Source organism: Neofelis nebulosa, chromosome 11 (genome assembly GCF_028018385.1).
Source record: "Neofelis nebulosa isolate mNeoNeb1 chromosome 11, mNeoNeb1.pri, whole genome shotgun sequence".
NCBI classification, from domain to species: domain Eukaryota; kingdom Metazoa; phylum Chordata; class Mammalia; order Carnivora; family Felidae; genus Neofelis; species Neofelis nebulosa.
In genome coordinates this window covers 80,924,737-80,946,707 of record NC_080792.1, presented here as the reverse complement: position 1 = coordinate 80,946,707, position 21,971 = coordinate 80,924,737, and the positions used below count along the sequence as shown (strand labels likewise).

Below are 21,971 nucleotides of genomic sequence, written 5' to 3'. Positions count from 1 at the left end.
GCATGGGATTATCAAGAACTTTCAGTACTCAACTATGTATTTTTCTGTGTTTGTCTTTTGTTTCAATGTTCTTGCATTACTTTTGTACATAAAAACTTAGACTCTTAAAAAAGTACCCTTATAAGAGTTATTCTTCACTCAGTTGATTAGAACCTGATTCTAGTGAAGTCACAAATAACATTCTCTATAACTTTTGAGGAATAATTTTCTTCTACAGCTTTTATTGGCACTGATCGTTCCCTTGGCTTTACACTTCTTCCAAATACGTGCTATCAGAATAGAAATAACTGCCAGATGAAAAGAATCCCAAACATCTTATTTCCAAATGGCTACTGGGCTTTTTCATTTGGGCTTTTTCGCCTTCTAACAAATATGGCAACATGTCTAATATGGAATTAATCAGTTTCTTACTGACACCTCTCTCTAAGCTTCTCTGTCTCTGACCAAATTTACATGTAACCAAGCCTTGAACCCTAGAAATAACTTTGATTCTACCCTCATCTTTCCTCTCATATCCTACGGTATGCCAAATCCTGTTTATTTGATATTCAAAATACGTTTCAAATCCGCCTGTTGGACATGTGCCACCATCATCTTTGTGTGCGCCCTATTTCCTACCACCTGATCACTTTGCTTGCAGTTTCTTCCCCCTAACCCAATGTTTCTCAACCTTCTTCTTTTTTTTTTTTTTTTTCTTTTTCCATTATCATCATTTTTATGTTTTCGTCACCAGGAGCTTTCTAGGTTTTCCCCTAAAAGGTGAATGAACACTACCTGATACACTGTATATCCCTGTATGTACTGTGGCCATTGTAATATCTGAGACCCCTCTCCCACAAGAGCCTATGCTTACTCCCCCGGGGGCAGTACCACCCCCCACTGAGAATGCGTGCTAGAATCAATCTGTGAACTGCCATCAACCAAACTGGGCTAATCTCTCTAACGCACAGTATTAGCATATCACTCACTGCCTGGCTCAAAAATGTGCAGCGGTTTGTCTCTCTTCCAATGAGACAAGACAACACAGACAAAGGGCTTGGGCCTGGCTCACTGCATGTATTTGATAAATTTTAGTTTGCTCCATCCTTTTTCCCTCCCAGTTGAATGCTGCCCCCCAAGGAGCTCAGAATGTACCGATGCTCATTCCATAAACGTGCCTTTGGTGCTTCTTTCCCTCGCGCAGACGAACACTGGGTTTTTCGCAGACTTTGATATTTTTACCATGCTAGCTCATTTGTGAGGGTTTCCCTGATTACTCCAGGTCACAACGATTTCTTACTGAACTTTGTATCTGCGACTGAGTCACATTCTGCGCTCATCTCAGTGAATAATGTCTTATTCATCCAGTTTCCCAAATTAGAAACTTTGAAGCCATTTTTGACCCCTCTCTCTCCTGAAATTCTTACGCCGTTTGGTTGGAATTACTGTCAGTTCTGCTTCAGAAATGTCACTCAGATCCAATCTCCCCCCATGCCTCTTCCAGGTGGACCTAGAGAAAGAACGTCCTGGCTGACCTCACTGTACTCGGCTTCTTCCTGCTGTAGCCTAGCCTCACACTGGTGCACTATGTCTTTCAAAGAAAACTCTCTTCACTCCCCTGCTGCAACCCCTAGGATGGTGATGCAACTGCCTTCAGGCTAAAATGGAAATAACATGTCTTAACAAGGAAGGCCCTCTGCATTCCGCTTCTGACTCCCCTTGTTCTGACATTCCACTTCGAACACCCCAAACACTCAGCTTCTCATCAGGCCCTGAGCCCTCTCAGCCCTTTCATGACTGTATTCCCAGGATACTTCATTTATAGGTCCACTGTTGTACCTGACCTGCTGCGTTGTAACCAGCCTGTCACATGTCTGTTTCTCCTCAGGCTTAGGCTGCTGGAAGGCGGGATGTATACACAACAACTCCGCAGTCCTGGCATCACCAGCACAACGCCTGGCACTAAGGTGGCACCGGGTGCCTGAATGACTTAACTGTAGAGCATCATACCGTCACTTTGTGTTTCACGTGGAGCCACAAAAACACAACTGTTTGACACGCAGGCTGAAGGCAGAAATTCTCTATTCTACTTCCTTTGATTCTCCACCGCATACTATAGCTTATAATAGGTGTTCGATAAAACTGTGACATTTATTTGGAAAATGTTGATTCCTCGTTCTGTAAATGGGCTTTCTTCTTCTACTCAGTGGTGAATTCATTCCCTGACTACTTTTGCATACCTGCTTTGGGTCAGGCGTGTCAATAAAGACTATAAACATGGGGCGCCTGGGTGGCTCAGTCGGTTGAGCGTCCGACTTCGGCTCAGGTCACGATCTCGCAGTTTGTGGGTTCGAGCCCCATGTCAGGCTTTGTGCTGACAGCTCGGGGCCCGGAGCCTGCTTCGGGTTCCGTGTCTCCCTCTCTCTCTCCGCCCCTCCCCAGCTTGCACTCTGTTTTTCTGTCTCTCAAAAATAAGTAAACGTTAAAACGAACCAAAAAAAAAGACTATAAACGTGAAGGATATAAGGCCGGGCAAACAGACAGGGATGATCCTCACAGAGCCTACTGTCCCGTAAGTCAGGGATGGCGGTTATGAATGTAATAAATACCTCCCGAATGTTCTGCTGCTCCACCTCGTGCCGCTTGATCATTATTTTCCGCTTGAAGAAACGACAGTTTTTGTCGTAGTACAGTCTCTGCTGGGTGAGAAGGTGGGCTTCCTCTTCAGCCTGCGTGTGCTGCAAGTTCTCTTTATGCTTGGATATCCGCTCTTGCTTTTCTTTCTTGGGCGTGCTATGGTCCTCATTCATCTCCTTCGCAAAAAGAGGAACAAAACAAAACAAAACAAAAAACTTGCTGGTCTCATCGAGCAAAGGAACCGATAGTTTCTTACAACATGCTAGATGAAATTGCTGGGAGAGCAACTGAGAACAAGGACAGGAATACTTGGCGCCGCAATCCTTCTCTCCCAACTTGTGTTTACTGATTATTTAAGTGCCGGGGAGGCCTGCTACTTCCCGGGTCTCTGGCTTCTCAGCCTCGGAAATGACTGGCTCCCTCATTCAATCAACGTACACTTACTGAGTTCTCATCATGTGACAGGCACTGTGCAAGGCACAAGGATGCAACGGTAAGCAAAAGAACACGATAACCACCATCGTGGGGCGCCACAATGTGGAATCAGTAATTAATCAAAGAACCAGAGAAATGAACCGAAAATTACTGCCACAGCTGCCGTGCAGGTGGAGGACTTGGTTCTACAAGGATGTTTATTTAAAAGAACCTATTTGAGGGGCGCCTGCGTGGCTCAGTCGGCTAAGCGCCAGACTTCGGTTCAGGTCACGATCTCACGGTTTGTGAGTTCGAGCCCCGCGTTGGGCTCTGTGCTGACAGCTCGGAGCCTGGAGCCTGCTTGGGATTCTGTGTCTCCCTCTCTCTCTGCTCGCACTCTGTCTCCATCTCTGTCTCTCAAAAAATGAACACACATTAAAAGATTTTTTTTTTTAAAGAATATATTGGATCTCGGTAACAACTAAGCTGAAATTTGAAAAATTTGTAGGAGCTAACCAATGAAAGAGGAGAAGGGAGAAAACTCTGGGCAGAGGAAACGGCATGTGCTAAATCAGGTGGCTTATTTGAAACATGGTGCAACTGAGGAGCGGAGAGAAGGCCCAGGGTGGTGGGTGCAGTGTGACATGAGATGAAGCAGGACCCTCAGAGGCCTCATAGGCCAAGTTAAGGACACTGATCTGTAGCACAGGAGAAAAGGATTTTATACATGTGGGAGTGACAGGATGAGATGCATCTCGAAAAGATAACCTGCTGCCATGTGGAGCAAGAGTGAAGAAGACAAGGCTGGGAGAAGCAGACAGATTTCACAGGCAGGAGGTAACTCTGCAAATGTCTCTAGTGTGAATTTCAGAAAGCATTCCTTTTTTTGTTAAGTTTGTTTGTTTGTTTGTTTGTTTATTTTGAGAGAAAGAGAGCGAATGCACACATGCACGGGGAAGGAGCAGAGAGAAAGAGAGAGAGAGAATCCCAAGCAGGCTCTGCACTGTCAGCGCAGAGCCCAGTGCAGGGCTTGAACCCACGAACTGTGAGATCATGATCTGAGCCAAAGTCAGATGCTTAACCGACTGAGCCTCCCAGGTGCCCCAGGAAAAAAGTATCCTTTACTTGGTATGAGTGGGTAAACGAACCATTTCCAAGAGGACAAAATTCATAACTACTCTAGACCATAAGGGTAAAGAGAAGAAAGTGGGGAATTGGAACCCTTAAGATGTTACTTTACTCTATGGAGGAAGCAAGGAGACCATTTTTAGAGAAAGCACAGTGCACTCTTTTTTGTTCATATTGTTCATACCGACAGCTTGATCTGTAAGATTTGGCTGACTACTCAGTGAAAATCTCCTTCAAATGCTAATATCTATTTTACCTGATGTTTTGTGATATGGACATCAACACTATTTACAGTATGCTTGCCCTTAAACAAGAAGTCCTTGTAAATCAATTTTCAACTTTCCTGTTCTAGTGAAGTCTTGAGTGAAACAGCAGAGTCAACAAGAGAGCAGGCTGCATGGAGCATGGAGTAAACTGGGATCACATCAGTGAGGCTGGGTGACTCATCTCCTGATGCCATGACTTCACTACTAGGTTTGGCATTAACCACTACATTGCACACCCAAATCCAAATGTGACCGTGAAAACGCACTCCCGGGGCACTTGCGTGGCTCAGTCGGTTGGGTGTCCGACTCTTGAGTTTGGCTCAGGTCATCATGTCACAACTGTGGGATTGAGTCCTGCGTCAGTCTGTGTGCTGAGTGTGGAGCCAGCTTGGAATTCTCTCCCTCTCCCTCTGCCCCTCCCTCGCTTGGGCTTGCTTTTTTGCTCACTCGAGCACTCTCTCTCTCTCTCTCTCTCTCTCAAAAACAAAAACAAAACAAAAAAACAAAAAACAAAAACAAGCAAACCTCACTCTAAAATCAAGAATAAATTCTTTCTGTAGGCAAGTGAGTGTGGCTTTAACATACAACATGAGGGATCCCTGTGGTGATGGAAATGTTCTGTGTCTTGACTATCAATGTCAATGTCTTGTTTGTGATATTGCATTACACTTGAGCAAGATATTACAGTGGGGAAAACTGGGTAATCGGTATACTGGATCTCTCTGCATTGTTTCTTGCAACTGCATGTGAATCTATAATTGTCTCAACATAAAAAGTTTACAAATTTCTGGTATTTTACAAATACTAGAAACTGTTATTATAAAATGTTATTGTTTATCAAAAAAAAAAAAGAACAAATTATTTCTGGACCATCTGTCATCCTGTATCGCTCACACCCCTGTCATCTATCAAACAGTGAGGATAATGGAGATTGTTCTGTCACTCCAAGGGCAATATCTTTAATATATCAATATCTAAATATACGTGCCACCTTACATAGAACTAAGCTTTACTTCATAAGGGGGATTAGCCTTGCACAGAAAGGCTTATTGAGGCTATCTCAAACTGAGTTTAGGCTTGTTTTTCTTCATGAGCATGTTGAAAGGCTTATAAGTTTAGGCCTGTGGTTTCCTGCACTCATAAATCTGAGTACCAAAAATAGCCTATGCCTGAGGACTGAGTGAGGATTCTCAAATGCTGTTCTGTGGGAGAATCTTCTACAGGCTGAGTTCATGCAATCTCCAAATACCCTAGTGTTATAAAAGTTCAAAATGGTGGCTGCAGTCACAAAGTGTGGCCGCAGAAAGTGAGTAAACGCATAGTGTTAGACATCAGAATGTAACTGCAAATGAGAACATTTTAAATTTCTTAGGGAAAAGTCAATGTTATCCTGTGATCCAGTAACATCTTTCCATCATGATGTAATAATTAGGCTCAAGCAATAACTCAGAGAAAATAGACAGAATATGAACCTTCTTAGTTAGGCTATTTCTCCCTACAGTCTGGTTTTCTTTTCTTTTTCTTTCTTTCTTTTTTTTTTTTTTTTTAATTTTTTAATGTTTATTGTTGAGAGAGAGAGACAGACAGACAGACCATGAGCAGGGTAAGGGCAGAGAGAGAGACACACACAGAATCTGAAGTAGGTTCCAGGCTCCATGCTGTTAGTACAGAGCCTGATGTGGGGCTCAAACCCATGAACTGGAAGATCATGACCTGAGCTGAAGTTGGACGCTTAACTGACTGAGCCACCCAGGCACCCCCAGTCTGGTTTTCTAGACCTTATAGTGTCAGAGATTTTTCCCAGTTAGGCAGTGGGGATTAAATACAAAATTCTGTCAGTCCCAACAATCACCAGTGGCTCATCTGGGCAGGACTAAAGATCCTGAGGCTCACCCCCACCCACTTGCTTTCACTTCCTAATTAAAAAAGAATTGGAGAGGAGCCTTGCTATGTCCCATATTGTTAATGGAGACTATGAGCTCCAATAAATTATTTTACAAACTGAGAGAATGTCCCATACTGAATTTTATTAAACCTTAATACACCAGTAGTCTACAAATCAGAAATGCTAAGTCTTATGAGAAGGAAAGTCTAGGGAATTGTAGGCAATTCACCTATAAGCACTGGTGGGAGAACTGAAAAAATGTGAGCTTTCAGGTCACATTGCAGTTCCCCAGGAGGACTCTCCATGTCCACTAATGGTCCACAACCAAACTTTTAGGAATCAATCATTCATTTATCAGAGATTCACATGTACCAGGTGCAGGGATACAATCATGGGCAAAAAAAAAAGAAAAAAAAAAAAAGGATAACTGAAAACTAGTGTTATGAAATCAGAGGCACCTGTCTCGGTTGAGGCAGTCAGGAAACGCTTCCCTGGGGAAATGATGTTTAAGTTAAGGTATCAATAAACAATCCTAAGTCTTACAAGGAGGGGAGTAAGAATTAACAGCGGAGGGAAAGATTGGGGGTCGAGGGTGGGGGTGGAGAGAACATCCTGGTAAAAGAAACAGTCTTCTCCAAAGATCTTGGAGAAAAGTGGAACTTGATACATCTGAAGAACCAAAAGGTGACCATAGTGGCAGGAGCAGTGAAGAGTCAGGGGTAGAGAAAACAGGTGGGGGAACAGCGGTGTGAGACGACACTGGAGGGGAGGCTAGCAGCCGATCACTTCGGGATTTCTAGTATTTTGATCTATCCTAAGAGCAACGGGAAGCCAACGGACTGTTACAATCATGAGGTTGTATGATGAGACTTATGGTTTGAAAAGATCACTCTGGCTGAAGTGGCTGAAGAATAAACTGGAAGTCGGCAAGAATGGTTTAGAGTTAGATCAATGATTCTTAAAATCTGATGCCTGGGGCAGCCCGGGTGGTTCAGTCAGTTAAGCATCTGACTTCGTCTTCGATTCAGGTCATGGTCTCAAGGTTTGTGGGTTAGAGCCCCATGTCGGGCTCTGTGCTGACAGCTCAGAGCCTGGAGCCTGCTTTCGATTGTGTCTCTCTCTCTCTCTCTCTCTCTCTCTCTCTCTCTGCCCCTCCCCCACTTGTGCTCACTTGCTCTCTCTCTCAAAAATAAATAAATAAACATAAAAAACAAAATCTGATGCCTGGACTAGCAGCATCAGCATCACTTGGGAATTTGTTAGAAATGCACATCTCAAATTCCACCCAGACCTACTGAATCAGAAAATTTAGGGGTGAGTTAGCAATCCATTTTAATAATCCCTTTAGGTGATAAAAGTTTGAGAATCAGGGGCTCCTGGGTGGCTCAGTCGCTTAAAGGTCCAACTTTGGGTCAGGTCATGATCTCACGGTTTGTGGGCTCGAGCCCCACATCAGGCTCTGTGCTGACAGCTCACAGCCTGGAACCTGCTTCGGATCCTGTATCTCCCTCTCTCTCTGCCCCTCCCCCACTCACGCTTTGTCTTTCTCTCTCTCTCAAAAATAAATAAACACTAAAAAAAGTATTGAAAAAAAGACTCAATGATTTAGACTGTTGATCACAATGTAAGGTTAGTCAATTTTAAGTTCCAACCATTCTTTTTTTTTTTTTTTTTTAAGATTTTATTTTTAAGTAATCTCTACACCCAACATGGGGTGTGAATTTATAACCCAGAGATCAAGAATCACATATTCCACCGACTGAGCCAGCCAGGAGGCCCTTAAATTCAAAGCACTCTAATGGCAAATTGGTGATGACAATTATTGGTACTCTTACCTCTTTTATTTTTTCCTTACAAATCTTATACTGCTTCTTCTGACTTTCCAAGAAAGTTGTCAAATCTTTCTTCTGCTGGGCCAAGATCTGTTGCTGGAACTTCTTTTCATCTGCTGCAGCTACCTTTGCCTGATAAAATGACATATACAATCTAGGATAAATTGTTCTTCACACAGAATTCAGTTGCCTGTATTCTCCAATGCATGAAAAGAGTCCATAAGCGCTGAATAATGTAATGTTTTTTGAACAAAGAATAAATAAAAAACAAAATAAGGAAATGCCTGCTCTGATTCTCTTGTATCTTAAAAAAAATGGAAATGTTTACCATTGAAAAACATTCCCAACTATGGGAAAAATATGAAGGTAAGCCATAAACATGTTTTATTGAACACACACAAAATACATGGGATGAAAAGTGAACTAAGGATTATAATAAAAGTTGTTTTTTTTTTTTCTTTTTGTATTGTAGGTAGCTCACAGGTTAAATTATAAAAATGGATAAGTAACTATGGCCAGTTTTCTTCCAAGAACCTAACTCTAATTGATTAATTATTTCAACTATTGGATTTCTGGGTAGAGTCATCTCTAGCACAACAGGCAAAGCTAATAATACTTCGTTTTCTTAGGCACCTGCTACAATCCACAACAGTCAGACACTGGGACATTTTGAGGGCTCCCAAATGGATAGAACACAGACCAAATAAAAGATAACCCAAAAACGTTGGCTCCTGAAAGTTACCAAATCTGTGTGTCAGGGGACCATTATATCAGCACATACGTAAGATGAGGTACTTAGGAGACAGAGAAGGGATTATGCTTCATGGTTCTTTTTATGTATCTTTTCACCTTTAGCTTCCATTATCAACAGTTTTCCCATTATTAACAACTCTCTCTACATCTTTACCAAACCAAATCCCCAAGAAAGAGTCTGACTGGTTTATTTAACCAATATCATCCCTGTTTGGGCAGAGGTTTTTCAGGCCAGGCTGCCTCACAGCTTGATGGCTGTTGAGGGAAAGCTGCTTCTGCAGTTCTGATGTTCCCTTCCATGTGGAGAAGAGCTTAATTACCGAGACACCCCTGGCACTCTGTCCCCAGTCACTCCATTCCCAGAGAGCACACGTTCACCCCTGCTTTCCCACACTATGTAAGTCTTACAGGGGGTGGCATGGAAGGCGACTGGTTTAGTGCTTCCAGTGCCTAGATAGGTGAGTCTGTTTAGTTTTGTCCAGTATTATTAATGCATTTCCCTTCAGACATAAATCACTTCTCCCATTTAACACTTAGCAGTAATCAAAGTCATATTTTGATTCTCTGCCTTACTCTCTCCTCTGTTTTAAAAATTGGTTTAGGACCTGGGTGGGGAAGAGAGATGTCTCCTAGAAGATGTAAGCAATAGCCAGGTTAATTACTCGCTGCCATTGGTCGGGTGCCCATTCCTAGTCCAGTGAAGCCAGGGACTGTCACCACTAAAAGGGACTATTTGTAGGGCAGTTTTCTTTTGAAGAGGACTGTGGGTGTGGCAGGCACAGTGGCAGGTCTTAACTCTGCAAGTTTCTGTAGGATAGAAGTCCCTTGTTTCTTTTTATTTGTACCCAGACCCCCTCAAGGGATTGACTCCCAGAATGCATTTGCATAGACAAGAACGTAACATATACCTGCAGTAACTGTTCTAACTTTTATTGACGATTTTAAGTAGCCCCACAAAACCTAACTCCTCTTAACTATCACCACAAAGCAACATTGTCCCTCCAACAGCAAAAAGCACACCTCTCCTGCCTCCTGCTCGCGTGAGGCCACTGGAGCAGGCTTGGCCCGGTTACAGCACAAGGCAGGAGCGTGCACACTGACCTCCTTCTCTATGATAGCCACTTGCTTCTTGGCCAGCTTCTCCAGCTCGATGGACGAGTTGTTGGCATGCGTCTCCACCTCCTTCTGTAGCTTGAGGCGGTGCTCGTCCATCTCAGCCTTCAGCTTGTTCTCCAGGGCGATCAGCTGCTTCTGGTGCTGGCGCCGCATCCGCTTATAACCTGACATCTGTTCCCGCAACTCGTTCTCCTGCTCATGCTCATGGATCTGTCGTGTAACCTGATTTGGGTCGGGGAACAGAACTCAGGTAACCGGATTCATGGAAGACAAACTTTCAGGCAAAGTAGAGGAGCCCTCTGGCATAATTCTATCACTGCCACCATCAACTTACCTATTGGCTGAATGCTCACCTGTACCAGGTGCTATTTTGTATGCTCTTTATATTCTTGATCCCTAATCCTGAAAACCATCTCATTCATGCACTCATTTTACTCATTAATGAGGTAGGTGTTACCACCCCCAATTTGTAGATGAAGAAATTGAGACTTGAGGGAGTTTGTTTATTCATTCAGCCGAACTATATTTACATATTTTTGATATATCATGATACGTATCCTCAAGGTCATATAGCTAGTAAGGCACAGAGCTGGGATTCAGACCCAGGTCTGTCAGGTTCCAGAGTTACGCTATTTCTACTACACCAGGATTCCTCAACCTCAACACTATTGACAATGAGCTGGATGATTCTTTGAAGGGCTATCCTTGCATTGTAAGATATTTAACAGCATCTCTGGCCTACCCACTAGATGCCAGCATACCTCCCAAGTCAAGACAATCAAAAATGTCTGTAGACATTGACAAATGTCCCTTGGGGGGCAAAATCCCTCTGGTTGAGAACCACTGCATTATATCCGACTGCTTGTTTTTAAAGATCATGTCTCTAATAGGAATTTTGAGTATATTCCTAAAGTTGAACAAGATTTATTCCTGATTCTTAATATGAATGAGGGAGACATGGAAGGTGAAAGGAGAGAGAGGGAGGGAGAGAGAGGAAGAGGAAGAGACAGAGAGAGAGAGAGCACACTCTTCTCTTTTAAATCCTCTGTCTTCCACCTCCCCTTCCCCCAGAAGAGATGTCAGCAAATTACAATATATTTATTTACTTGCTCTCCTAAAGAAGAGAAAGGATTTCTATAATTTTTAGGTGGCTACTTTTCTTAGTAATTTTTCCTTCACTCAAGTGAATATTCAAGAAATTCAAGATTGCAAATATAAGTTTGGGCATCTCTTGTTTCTTTCTATTAAACCTTTTCTGATTTTCCACTCCTTCCTTCAATATGTCACCCCTCTTTATTTTCCTGTTAGATTCTCTGCTCACTTCATTCTCATCTTTCCTGTTTTAGGGAAAAAAATTAATTACAAAATTATAACTTCAGCTTTGTTTTTCACTAGTAATTTAGTCACTCCTATCTACTATAAGCCAATTCTCCCCAAGCTAACCCTTAGACAAGTTTTACTAGAAATCTTTGTGCTATTAATTCTCTTTACTATTTTCAGTTTATAGGTCAAAGTGCATTTTGTACAAAGAACAGTTTGTTTCTTTGCTCCTTTCAGAAGGTGTCCCTGCATACCAGACTGAGTCCTTACTATCAAGAGAGTGCTGTTCTGTAACTGGATAGTATTATCAAAGTATACCATTAAACATTAGCCAAACTTTGAAACCTTTCCAGCTGAAACTAACACTAGGTTTCATATTCATTTCTCTTTTCTAAAGGACAACCCTCTTTAAAGTATGAAGAACATAAGAGTAGAAGATATTTCAAGACCAAAAAAAAAAAAAAAAGGACAGCATCACCAAAGGGGCACCTAACACTCTAAAGGAAATTTATTTTGTCATCACAATATCATGTTTCTTTTTAATGGACTATTTCATGATAAAAGGAAAGAAAGAAATCATTTGGAATATATGTGTATATTTCACTTCCTCATGTTTGTGCCTTTCTGAAGTTCAACTATCAGGAAACAACAATTCCAATCAACAGAAAGGATCCCATTTAGTCCTTTCTGAATTTACTTGTTTTTCATACAACTATGGCAGTAAAGTGTCTGTTCTAGGGTAATTTGCATTTGAGATATGTATTATCCCTAAACTTATTTTTTCGCGTTAGTATTCCTTCTTTAATCAGATTCCCAAAGCTGAGGCATGGCACACCCTAAAGCTATCATGACACATTTAAAACTTGCCAGCAGGATGTCTGACTAGCTTGTGGTCAAATAGTCTCAGGATGGGTGTTTCCCTAAACCAGGCACCTAAAGATAAAACGGAAATGAGTTGTGTCAGGAACATTTTCTATCCTAACTGGTGAGTGACTGCCTGTGAAAAGGGTGGCCACACTGCACACCAGATCACACAAGTATGTGGCAAAGACAAATTACAAAGCTCAACATGCTATCATTTACATCACTGAGGTTCTGGAGAAACACACTGCTTCTAAATGCTTCCTGAAATTTGGATAATCACCTTCTTAAACTCCTAATATCGCCTTCCATTTGTTGCAACAAAACTTTCTACGTTTCGACATGACTGCCTTCTTAGGCACATAGAGAGATACTGAGTTTTAGAATTCCATACTCAAGCAAAGTAGACAAATTTAAATAAAAGTATGGCCAGATGTTTTATGTATGAAGTCTAATGTGATACACAAAAATATTTTTATCTACAGTTATGTACACCTGCATGTTTTAAGTTTATACTGGGTGTCTTACGAATATACTATTTGATCAGAACAAAAAAATCACTCAATTTTAAATTTTATCATGCTATACAGTTTACAATGTCCTTTCACATGTAGTTTGCCTCTTTAATTTTTATAAAGCCTAGGATTTGAACTGAGATCCTATGGTTCTTGAATTGCCTGAGGAAGTCTACCTCATCAAGGCAGAAAAGAATGAACTTTCTGTTATTAAGTAATGGAAGGAATCAACACCCCCAAAAGTCAAAGCTGGAGAGAGTGGTAAGTCTAAGTTACAAGCTGAATAAATCTGAAAATGAAAGAAAGTTATAGGAATGTAGTGACTGTAGTAGTTTTTATAATGCTAGTTTCAAAACTGTGATTGACTAATAGTGGGCAGTAGCATCTTGCCATGCCCAGTAGGGTCCTTGGACACAAATCTCATTCTCTCCCTTACTATATAACTGACCTTGGCCAAATTACTTAACATCTTGAAGTCTCCCAAGAGGAGCCACTGCTATGATGAGATCACTAGTGGGATAACACTTGTGCCCAGCAAGGTGTCTGACACACAGATGTCTGATATATGCTGATTCTCTTTCTTGTCCTGCCAGGGTCTGAGCAGTATGTCTCTGTTTCCCTCCACCAAGCATTTCCAGTGATGCGGACATAGATCAGAACAAGTAGATCCAAGAGAAAGGGGAAGTCTAACAATAAAACTGTACTGGTTTTATCCAGATTGTGGCTTATAAAATAAGTATGTATAATTTATGAAACTGAATTATTAACCATTTCACGTACCTGGAGTAATATATAAAAGTTAAGAGCCATAAAGTTAGACTGCACTTTTTCCGGAAAATTTCTACAGTCATTCCATCTACCTTATTTAATTCCAGCAAAAATTTGGACCTAAAACACACTACTTCATCCAAAGTGTGCTATCTGCCTACCAAGTTCAGAACACTGCACTAGAGGGCTAATAAACAACTTACTGAACATAAAAGAGAAGCACGGTGGCTGGTAATGTTACCCTCTTAAGAGATCAAAGCCAACTTATGCAATCAAAATAATACATATGATATTTATGATAAAAACTGGTCACCTTAGCTCCTAGAATAAATGAAATTTATAGCAAATTCTTAAAAAATAATACAACGGGTCACATTTTGACATTAGAAATTTGACACCCCCCTCTTTAGAATACCTAGGGAAAAAACATTTTAAATTCATACCAAAATTGATGATGGATAATAGGCAATTCTGCCTTATACATAAACACTGGCATGAAGAACTTTGAAATGTACACCTGCAAATCCAAATTCTCCTGTGATAGCACAACTGGAAGAGACTTCACTCATTCACTTGTTCATTCATTCATTCAACATGTTTATTCAGAGAGTTTGGTCATGGGAGTTGGGCATATAGACTGGGCAGCATAAGTGAAAAAATGGTATCAGTAATGATCTTAGTGAGATTAAGAAGCCGAGAGAAAGGAAAGAGGAGCTACACAATATTCTGATAAGCATCCTCTGGTACACTTATACTATCCAGGAAGAGGACACATCTTCAAGCATTTAGAAACAGAACAGTGGGGCTGATGAAAGGTGAAACAGCATTTACTGCAGAGGCGCTAATATTTTTATGCTCGTCTATCAAACTCATTCAGGTATCCAATTCTATAATTAGCTGAAAATTAGGTTGCGTTTTTAAAATCAAAATGAAGGGGCGCCTGGGTGGCGCAGTCGGTTAAGCGTCCGACTTCAGCCAGGTCACGATCTCGCGGTCCGTGAGTTCGAGCCCCGCGTCAGGCTCTGGGCCGATGGCTCGGAGCCTGGAGCCTGTTTCCGATTCTGTGTCTCCCTCTCTCTCTGCCCCTCCCCCGTTCATGCTCTGTCTCTCTCTGTCCCAAAAATAAATAAAAAATGTTGAAAAAAAAAATTTTAAATCAAAATGAAAACTCCATTTTTATAAGAGCTTTTCTATTAAATCTGGTAAAACTAAAGTAAAAGAATCCATATTTGTTTGCATGGATAGAACAATAATCATTTCTGTCTACACGCTTTCCTAGAGATTAGAAACTAAGAGTTTTGTGCCCCTGTCCCTAATGTGTATTCTTCTTCTTCTTCCTCTTTTTTTTTTTTTTTTTTTTAAAGTAGGCTCTACGCCCAACATGGGGCTTGATCTCACAACTCCAAGATCAAGAGTCACATCCTATACCAACTGAGCTAGCCAGGCACCCCGGCCCCCGGCCCAAATGTGTATTCTAACATAAATTTACCTGTGTAGTAAGACCACTCATTCCAGTGAGAATTCCTTCAGAAGATCAAAATCTGAATTGTTTGATAGATATGGGCTTGGTGCTCTTTATATTAACATCGACTATGGGAAGGAACTACCATATGACCCAGGACATTATGAAATTTTAAGAAATGACATCAGATGTAACAACAGCTGAAAACACTCTCATGGGTTACTAATCCAATTAAAATATTAGGATCTCCATTCACCAGTAATAAAAACTTAAGGAAGGCACATTTCAAAGGCCCAATAAATCAGATGAGAAATTCTGAAGAACTATACAAACAACTCCTTTCTCCAGATAATGAATCAGTCCAATATGAACTTTCTTACAGGAGAAGAAAAAGAAAGGATGAAATAAAAAAGGTTCCATGATATGCCCTTCTTTTTCCTAGTTTTTCAAAATAAGGTCAATCATCTCTGCCCTTCAATGATTATAATACAAATATACCTGATTCTAAAGTTTCCTCAGGGTTTCTTCTGCTGTCTAGGTTCACAGTCCTTGCTTTTCCTTGGTTACAAACGTAATTGTGCAGCGGTGCATAAGAACACAAAAATCTCAGTGTTAAGGGGCCAAAATGGTACAAACATCTAGCAGTAAAAGCCTGTGGCCCATGGACTGCATACACTGGTCAATAACCCCATTCAAAAGCACAATGTACAAAAAAATGCCAAGGGCAAAAACCACAGGTGTAGGCCTCTTTAAGGTTTATGTAGAAGAGGTAGGCTGATAAAACAAATTTAATGAATATAAAATTTTTTGTCAGTTTGTAAGTCTGTCTGAAATATAAACTCATTATCTATTTATTTATGTATTAATTGAAAAAAATAATTTCTAAATTCCTTTTTCTTTTTGCTGTTCACTTTTGAATCACTCTGTGACTTGCCAGCACTTCTATTTAGAAGACTGTAAAGAGTTAAACCAAAATCAATCAATCAACATAGTATTGCTACCAATCATGGGAAGTGAAGGGAGGTTTCAACAATGACTTGATTGTTCGTTATACTGGACTTTCATTTTCTCAGCATCTTGCTCCTACCTTTATGTCATTTAAGTAACTTTAGTCCTTTTCCTTTGAGCTGAGATCCATGAAAAGCAGTAGGGTTCATGATCTACTTTTAAAATTTGGATATTTCTTTTTGATATTCCAGTGCCCTGACTTATATATTCCTATTGGACTATTGGAATTAACCTTTAAAACAACATAGGTCGTAGAACTGTAGTACTTGGTAAGATACATTGAAATATCCATACCAATAATTAGATTGTCCAAAATGAGACATGGAACTGTGTAACCACTTTCATACCACTTTCTCCTTCTAATCATTCATTTTTCTTCTTTAAAAACCATTGGATGCAAATACCACTGACCTCTAATAAACTTCCATCAATCCCACCATGACTCCCAAAGCATTACATTTGGAGAGGGCTTTCTGCATACAACAACTTATCTTGCAGCTACTGCAACAGCCTATCAGCTACTCAGCTTTTCACTTAATACAGGGGCAGGGAGCCTTTTAGCAAATCCAAAGTCCATCAGAGACTGATCTCAGCTGTTCTCTGTCTGGGCACTAGGAAGCCTATAGGATTCAGAGGGGTTCCTGAGGACTTTGCCCATGGTCCTGAGGTGGCCTAGTAGGGAAGCAGAGAAGACGACTGCGATGGCTGATAGGCACAAATGTGAACTTCAGACCACTGTGGCATGGCAGTAGTAACATCACATTCGGGGGTAGGAGAGGTCATGAATATGTGATGTGAGAATGAGGGTGTGGCAGGGGACAAAAGGAGAGAATCCGTCCCAGACGGGGGGGGGGGGGGATCCACTTGGTATAATGTTTGTTTCATATTCAAAACCTGCTTCTGGTGCTCTCTCAGTGGCTGTTCACCATTTCTCCTCTTATTTCAACATGAGCATGTCTGGATAGACATACAAGTCTCACTAGAGTCGGTGGTAAGTAATAATATTACATAAATAACATATTTTTTTGGTCAGGTATCATAACATGAAGCTATTTATTAACAAATTCATGATGCTTTATGTAGACTCAGAAGCATGTCTTTTAGGTGCTTAGCAATCATTAGCAAACACAGAACGGACATTTTTAGATCTCTATTACACAGTATAACATTCATTTAAATGAAAAATTGCCCATTAAGGAGATTACAAGAAACTTCTACACAAAGGAACTTAAAGGCAGGCTTACTGATAAGGAGTCTCAATTAAATTGCTTGCTTTTAGACAGCAGCAGGCACAGCCATATGTAGGTGCTTTAACTTCCATTTTCCTTAGATTTATTTATTTATTTTAAGATGATAATCCATTATCCATTTCAAAGATAATCGAAGCTTTTGAAAGACTTGAGAGATAAAAGTGGAAATCAGGTTTAAAAAATAGGACAAGAAAAACAATTTCTGGGTCGGCCTCGGATGATGTCATCATAGGTTCTAAATGTAATAGCCAGGCAGTACACACGAACTCTTTCTGCCCATGTGACCTCTAGCATCAATCTGGGCAAAACAATGAATATTTCAGTAATTTTTTGGCCGTGAAGTGAGATTCAGAAGCAAAAGATTAAAGAGAGTTTAGAGTGCCAAGGGTGAAGCCGTGTGTGTGTGTGAGTATGTGAGCGCGCACGCGCACGCGTGGGGGGCCAAGGGGAGGAGGCATGAAAACTAACTCTTCCAGCACACACCCCTTTTGCTACTACAAGGGCATCCAGCAATCACATTTGCAATAGTAAAAATGCTGAAGGATCCTACAGTATCCCTTCTTCCACAACCACCCCTATCCTCTCCTACAAAGCCCTTCTTGCTTTATTGGTGCCACGGAATTCTTCAGGGGTTAAATGGGGAAGTGCAGCCACTACCATTGTTGCAATAAATAAATGAATGAACCAGAACGAACCAGCAACTCGGCCCTGGGAAGCTAGTATCTTATTTTCTACAATTACATCCATTAACCAGCAATGATATATTTGAAAAAATATATTGTGTTTTATCTTTTGATGTGTGTGTATACATTACAGACACACATGCATCTATACAAAAAGAAGCATAGTGCCCTGCATACACATACATCAAATACCTTTAAAAAAATTTTTTAGCGTTATTATTTCAATGAAAAGACAAATAGCTTTTAAAAAATTGGATAGGTTAGCAACTTCATCTCAAAGGCCTTTTATTTTGCATATACAGCATATATAAATACACACACACACACACACACACACACACAGAGTTTTTTTTTTTTCCCATGCCGTAGACAATGCTAAAATATCTGAGATCAGGTTGCCATGCCAACAGATTTTTTCTAAAATGAATAAAATTATTAGGAGGGAGAAAACATTCTTGACTCCTTTCCTCCCATCCATGAAGCCGAGAGAGGCTCAGGGAGGGCGAGAGGCTGCCAGATGGGGAGGAGGGGAAGGAAGGGAAGGTGGGTAGAGGGGTGTTTGCTTACCAAAGATGCTGATTTGATCGTGGCAAAGCGCTCTCTGTTCCGGTAGTGGAGGGCCTGGCTCTGAACTGACTGGGTAGGCCGCGGCTCAGGCCTGGGATCGCCGTGGCCCGCCTCATCCCTTATGAATACATGATCCTGCAGAAATGGATAAAAACAAGGAGAAAGTCCAGCTGTGCTCTTTCCTCGCCGGCTGCCTCTCTCTCACCCCTCTTTCTGCACAAGCACTGCTGTTTGAAATGCATAGTTTAGCTCTCTGCTAGTCCCCGCAGCTCCCACGGTACAAAATGAATAAGCAACACATTGCAGCCTTCAGTTAGGAATGTCAGCTGATCGCTAGTGGGATGCCTTCTGAATCCCTGGCAGGCTTTTTCTTTACCTCCAGAATTACATATATGCAAAAGAAAAAAAGAATAGAAAAAACAATGCAATGTACAGACTCCTTAGAACGGTTTGCTTAAAACGCTGTAACCAAATAATTCCTTTAAAAATGTCATGTCCATGTCTAGCAAGGAGGATGCTGGTTGCTTTTAACATAAAAGCGAGCCTCCGCCTCATTCCCTTGAAAGATCTGCTTTCTCAATTTAATTTTATTTGAGATCTGTTCGGTAGGATCATCGTTCTGCCTAGAACCAGTGTAGGCTTGTGCTGAACTGCCTCTCTATCTTGTGCTGGGAAGATTCGGCAGTCACTGAGGGATCCTGCTTTCCAGTCATGATCGTACACAGTTCTAGCACCTTCTCTCTACAGCTTCTGAAAGGATTTTTTTTTAGATTTAAAGAGACAGGCATGCAATTTCAACCAAATGATACTTTCACAAATTCTTCCTCAACTCAGTCTTGGTATGGTCACCAGAGTGAGTGAGGCTGGGATTTAATGCCCTTGGCTGATTTAATCAAATCTGTGCTTCTTGATAGGCAGAGATGATTAATCTTGGTGTAACGCCCAGTGAAAAATAACATTCCCTGGAAGGGTAATAATGGATGTTTCTTAAATGTAATTTAAATGAGTTTTAAAGGGGAAAATGCTTTCAAAGGGTGATGCTTTTCTCTATAAAAGATGGAGTGGTCAGTCAGTAAGTAGCTCTAACCCTTCAGGGAAAAAGATACTATAATAATAGCTCAAAAACATGTACAACCATGGGGGATTTTTAAATAGTACATGTTCAGGAGGGGAAGGAGAAATTAATTCCCTTATTGTCCTAGGGTTTTAAGAGAATCCACTTCTCTTTTGTGAGAAGTCGGTTTTGCATTTTGTCTATGACTATTTGAATTTTTTTTTTAATAATTCCTCTTTCAACAGAAAACAAAAATTGAAGAGGTTTAGAAAACACGAAATTTTATTATATAATCTAAAATTTTGAAAAGTCAAGACACATATATTCTTGAGGGAAATTAAATTTTATATCCAGGTTTTTATGTAAAAGCCAAGAGCCAAGATTAAATTTACCATTGGGCTGATTTTCTTTTTCCTTTTATAAATTTAGAATGCTCCAGAATGTTGGGAAGGTATCTGCCATTACATCTATATCTAGAGATTTTTTTTTTTTTTTCAATTTACTGTATTGAGGTCTAGTTTGTTTTTAAATAATGAAGGGACCTGTAAGGCCATTGGGGACATATACGTCAAATTCAAGGATATGCTACCATTGTGCTATCCTATAAGATATGTAAAGTTCAGTTCCCAGGTCACACCAGTTATATTTCAAGGTAGCCACTAACTATGGCTACCATACTGAACAGTGCAGATACAGTTCCTTTCCATCACTGCAAGAAGTTCTATTAGATAGTACTATAGGTTAAAAATATATCTCAACCCATATTTTTGAGATTTATGTGAAAAAAACCTTGAAAGGCCAATTAAAACTTTTCTATATTATTTCCCAGGAAATCTAACCTCTTATTTTATAGGGCAAAGAGAGATCAGGTGTGAGACTGGGATGTACGCACTAGGTTTAACGTTCTAGAGAGGAAGGCCCTGGGATCTACCGCCATTCACATTGCTGACTGTTTATTAGTAAGTTATGTGTATCCTAATATTACAGTCCCAGAAAAACAAGGAGCTTCTAACTGCCACTAAGCAGATGAGACAGATGAGGTGGAGTCCTGTGGTTTTACAGGAGGGCTTAAGAAGTCAAAGTTTTGGTGATTATTAATTAGCTAACATTAAGTAAACTGACTGAGATGTAGCAGCTAAGTTTCAAATTGTAATAACCTGATTTACAAAGGTAAATAGTGACACCAGAATCTACACTGTTTGCTGAACAGAATAAAGTGAAACATATTCACGCACAAATGTGTATAATTTTACTACTATTAGTCTATCTTCTCTCAGATAAAAATTAACACGTGTGGGTTAGGACCTTGCTTATTAGCAAATTAGAAGTCACATTATATTTCTTTTTTTTAATTAAAAAATTTTTTTAATGTTTATTTTTGAGAGAGACAGAGAGCGTGCGCGCGCAAGCAGGGGAGGGGCAGAGAGAGACAGACACACAAAATCTGAAGCAGGCTCCAGGCTCTGAACTGTCAGCACAGAGCCCGATGTGGGGCTCGAACCCACGAACCACACGATCATGACTTGAGCTGAAGTTGGATGCTTAACTGAATGAGCCACCCAGGCGCCTCTTAAATTTTTTTTTTAATATTTATTTTTGGGAGAGAGAGACAGACAGAGTGCAAGGAGGAGAGGGGCAGAGAGAGAGGGAGACACAGAATCCAAAGCAGGCTCCAGGCTCTGAGCTGTCTGCACAAAGCCCAACGCGGGGCTTGGACTCACAAACTGTGAGATCATGACTTGAGCCGAGGTGGAACGCCTGCCTAATCGACTGAGCCACCCAGGCGCCCCTCACATTATATTTTCTAAGTTTTTAAACTGGATACACCAGGAAAGTTAAGACTTGAAATCATAGTGATTTTAGTTAAAATGTAGTTAATTCAATAACCCACTAAGGTATATTTTAAACATAATACTATCTTAAAAGCTAGTCTGAGAATAGGTCTAAAATTTTAATCTACTTCAAATATAGTAAATAATGTCAACAGTATAATTCTTTATTTCAGCTTAAACTTTTTTTCATTTTTAAAAGTATTCTTAGTTTTTCACAGCAGCTTCATAACGTATCGCCACACTAAAAGTCTTCAAATGTTATGCAAGAGACCACAAAATGAGGTAAAATTTTAGCCTACTAGTGGATATCCATTTCAAATGCATAAGAAAATGAATTTAAATAATTTTTTTTAAGATTTTATTTTTACATTATCTCTATACCCAACATGGGTCTCGAACTCACAACCTTGAGACCAAGAGTTACATGCTCCACGGACTGAGTCCCAATGAATGAATAAATGAATTTTAAAATATTCAGTTACATTGCATAAAACAAGTTTAAAATTCTGAAGACAACTTAAACAATGAAGCAATTTTGAAATGAGGGAAATGTGACTTGAGAAGCAAGTACAAATAAATTAAACTATCAACTTTACTGGGTGTAATGTCTGTCGGTTATACTGTCCCTTCAAATCGCAGTC

The 21,971-nt window shown here is 40.4% G+C and overlaps 1 protein-coding gene across 4 annotated transcripts in view; it reads right to left on the bottom strand.

Annotated features, from left to right (window-relative positions):
- Positions 1–21,971, bottom strand: part of TAOK3 (TAO kinase 3) — a 180,780-nt gene that overhangs the window by 15,351 nt on the left and 143,458 nt on the right. For all 4 annotated transcript variants that reach the window (XM_058691648.1, XM_058691650.1, XM_058691649.1 and 1 more), the window contains 4 exons: positions 18,445–18,579; positions 9,996–10,232; positions 8,145–8,273; positions 2,589–2,792 (listed from right to left, as the gene is read on the bottom strand). In XM_058691648.1, the coding sequence (XP_058547631.1) occupies positions 2,589–2,792; positions 8,145–8,273; positions 9,996–10,232; positions 18,445–18,579 (705 nt within the window). The remainder of the gene's footprint in view (positions 1–2,588; positions 2,793–8,144; positions 8,274–9,995; positions 10,233–18,444; positions 18,580–21,971) is intronic.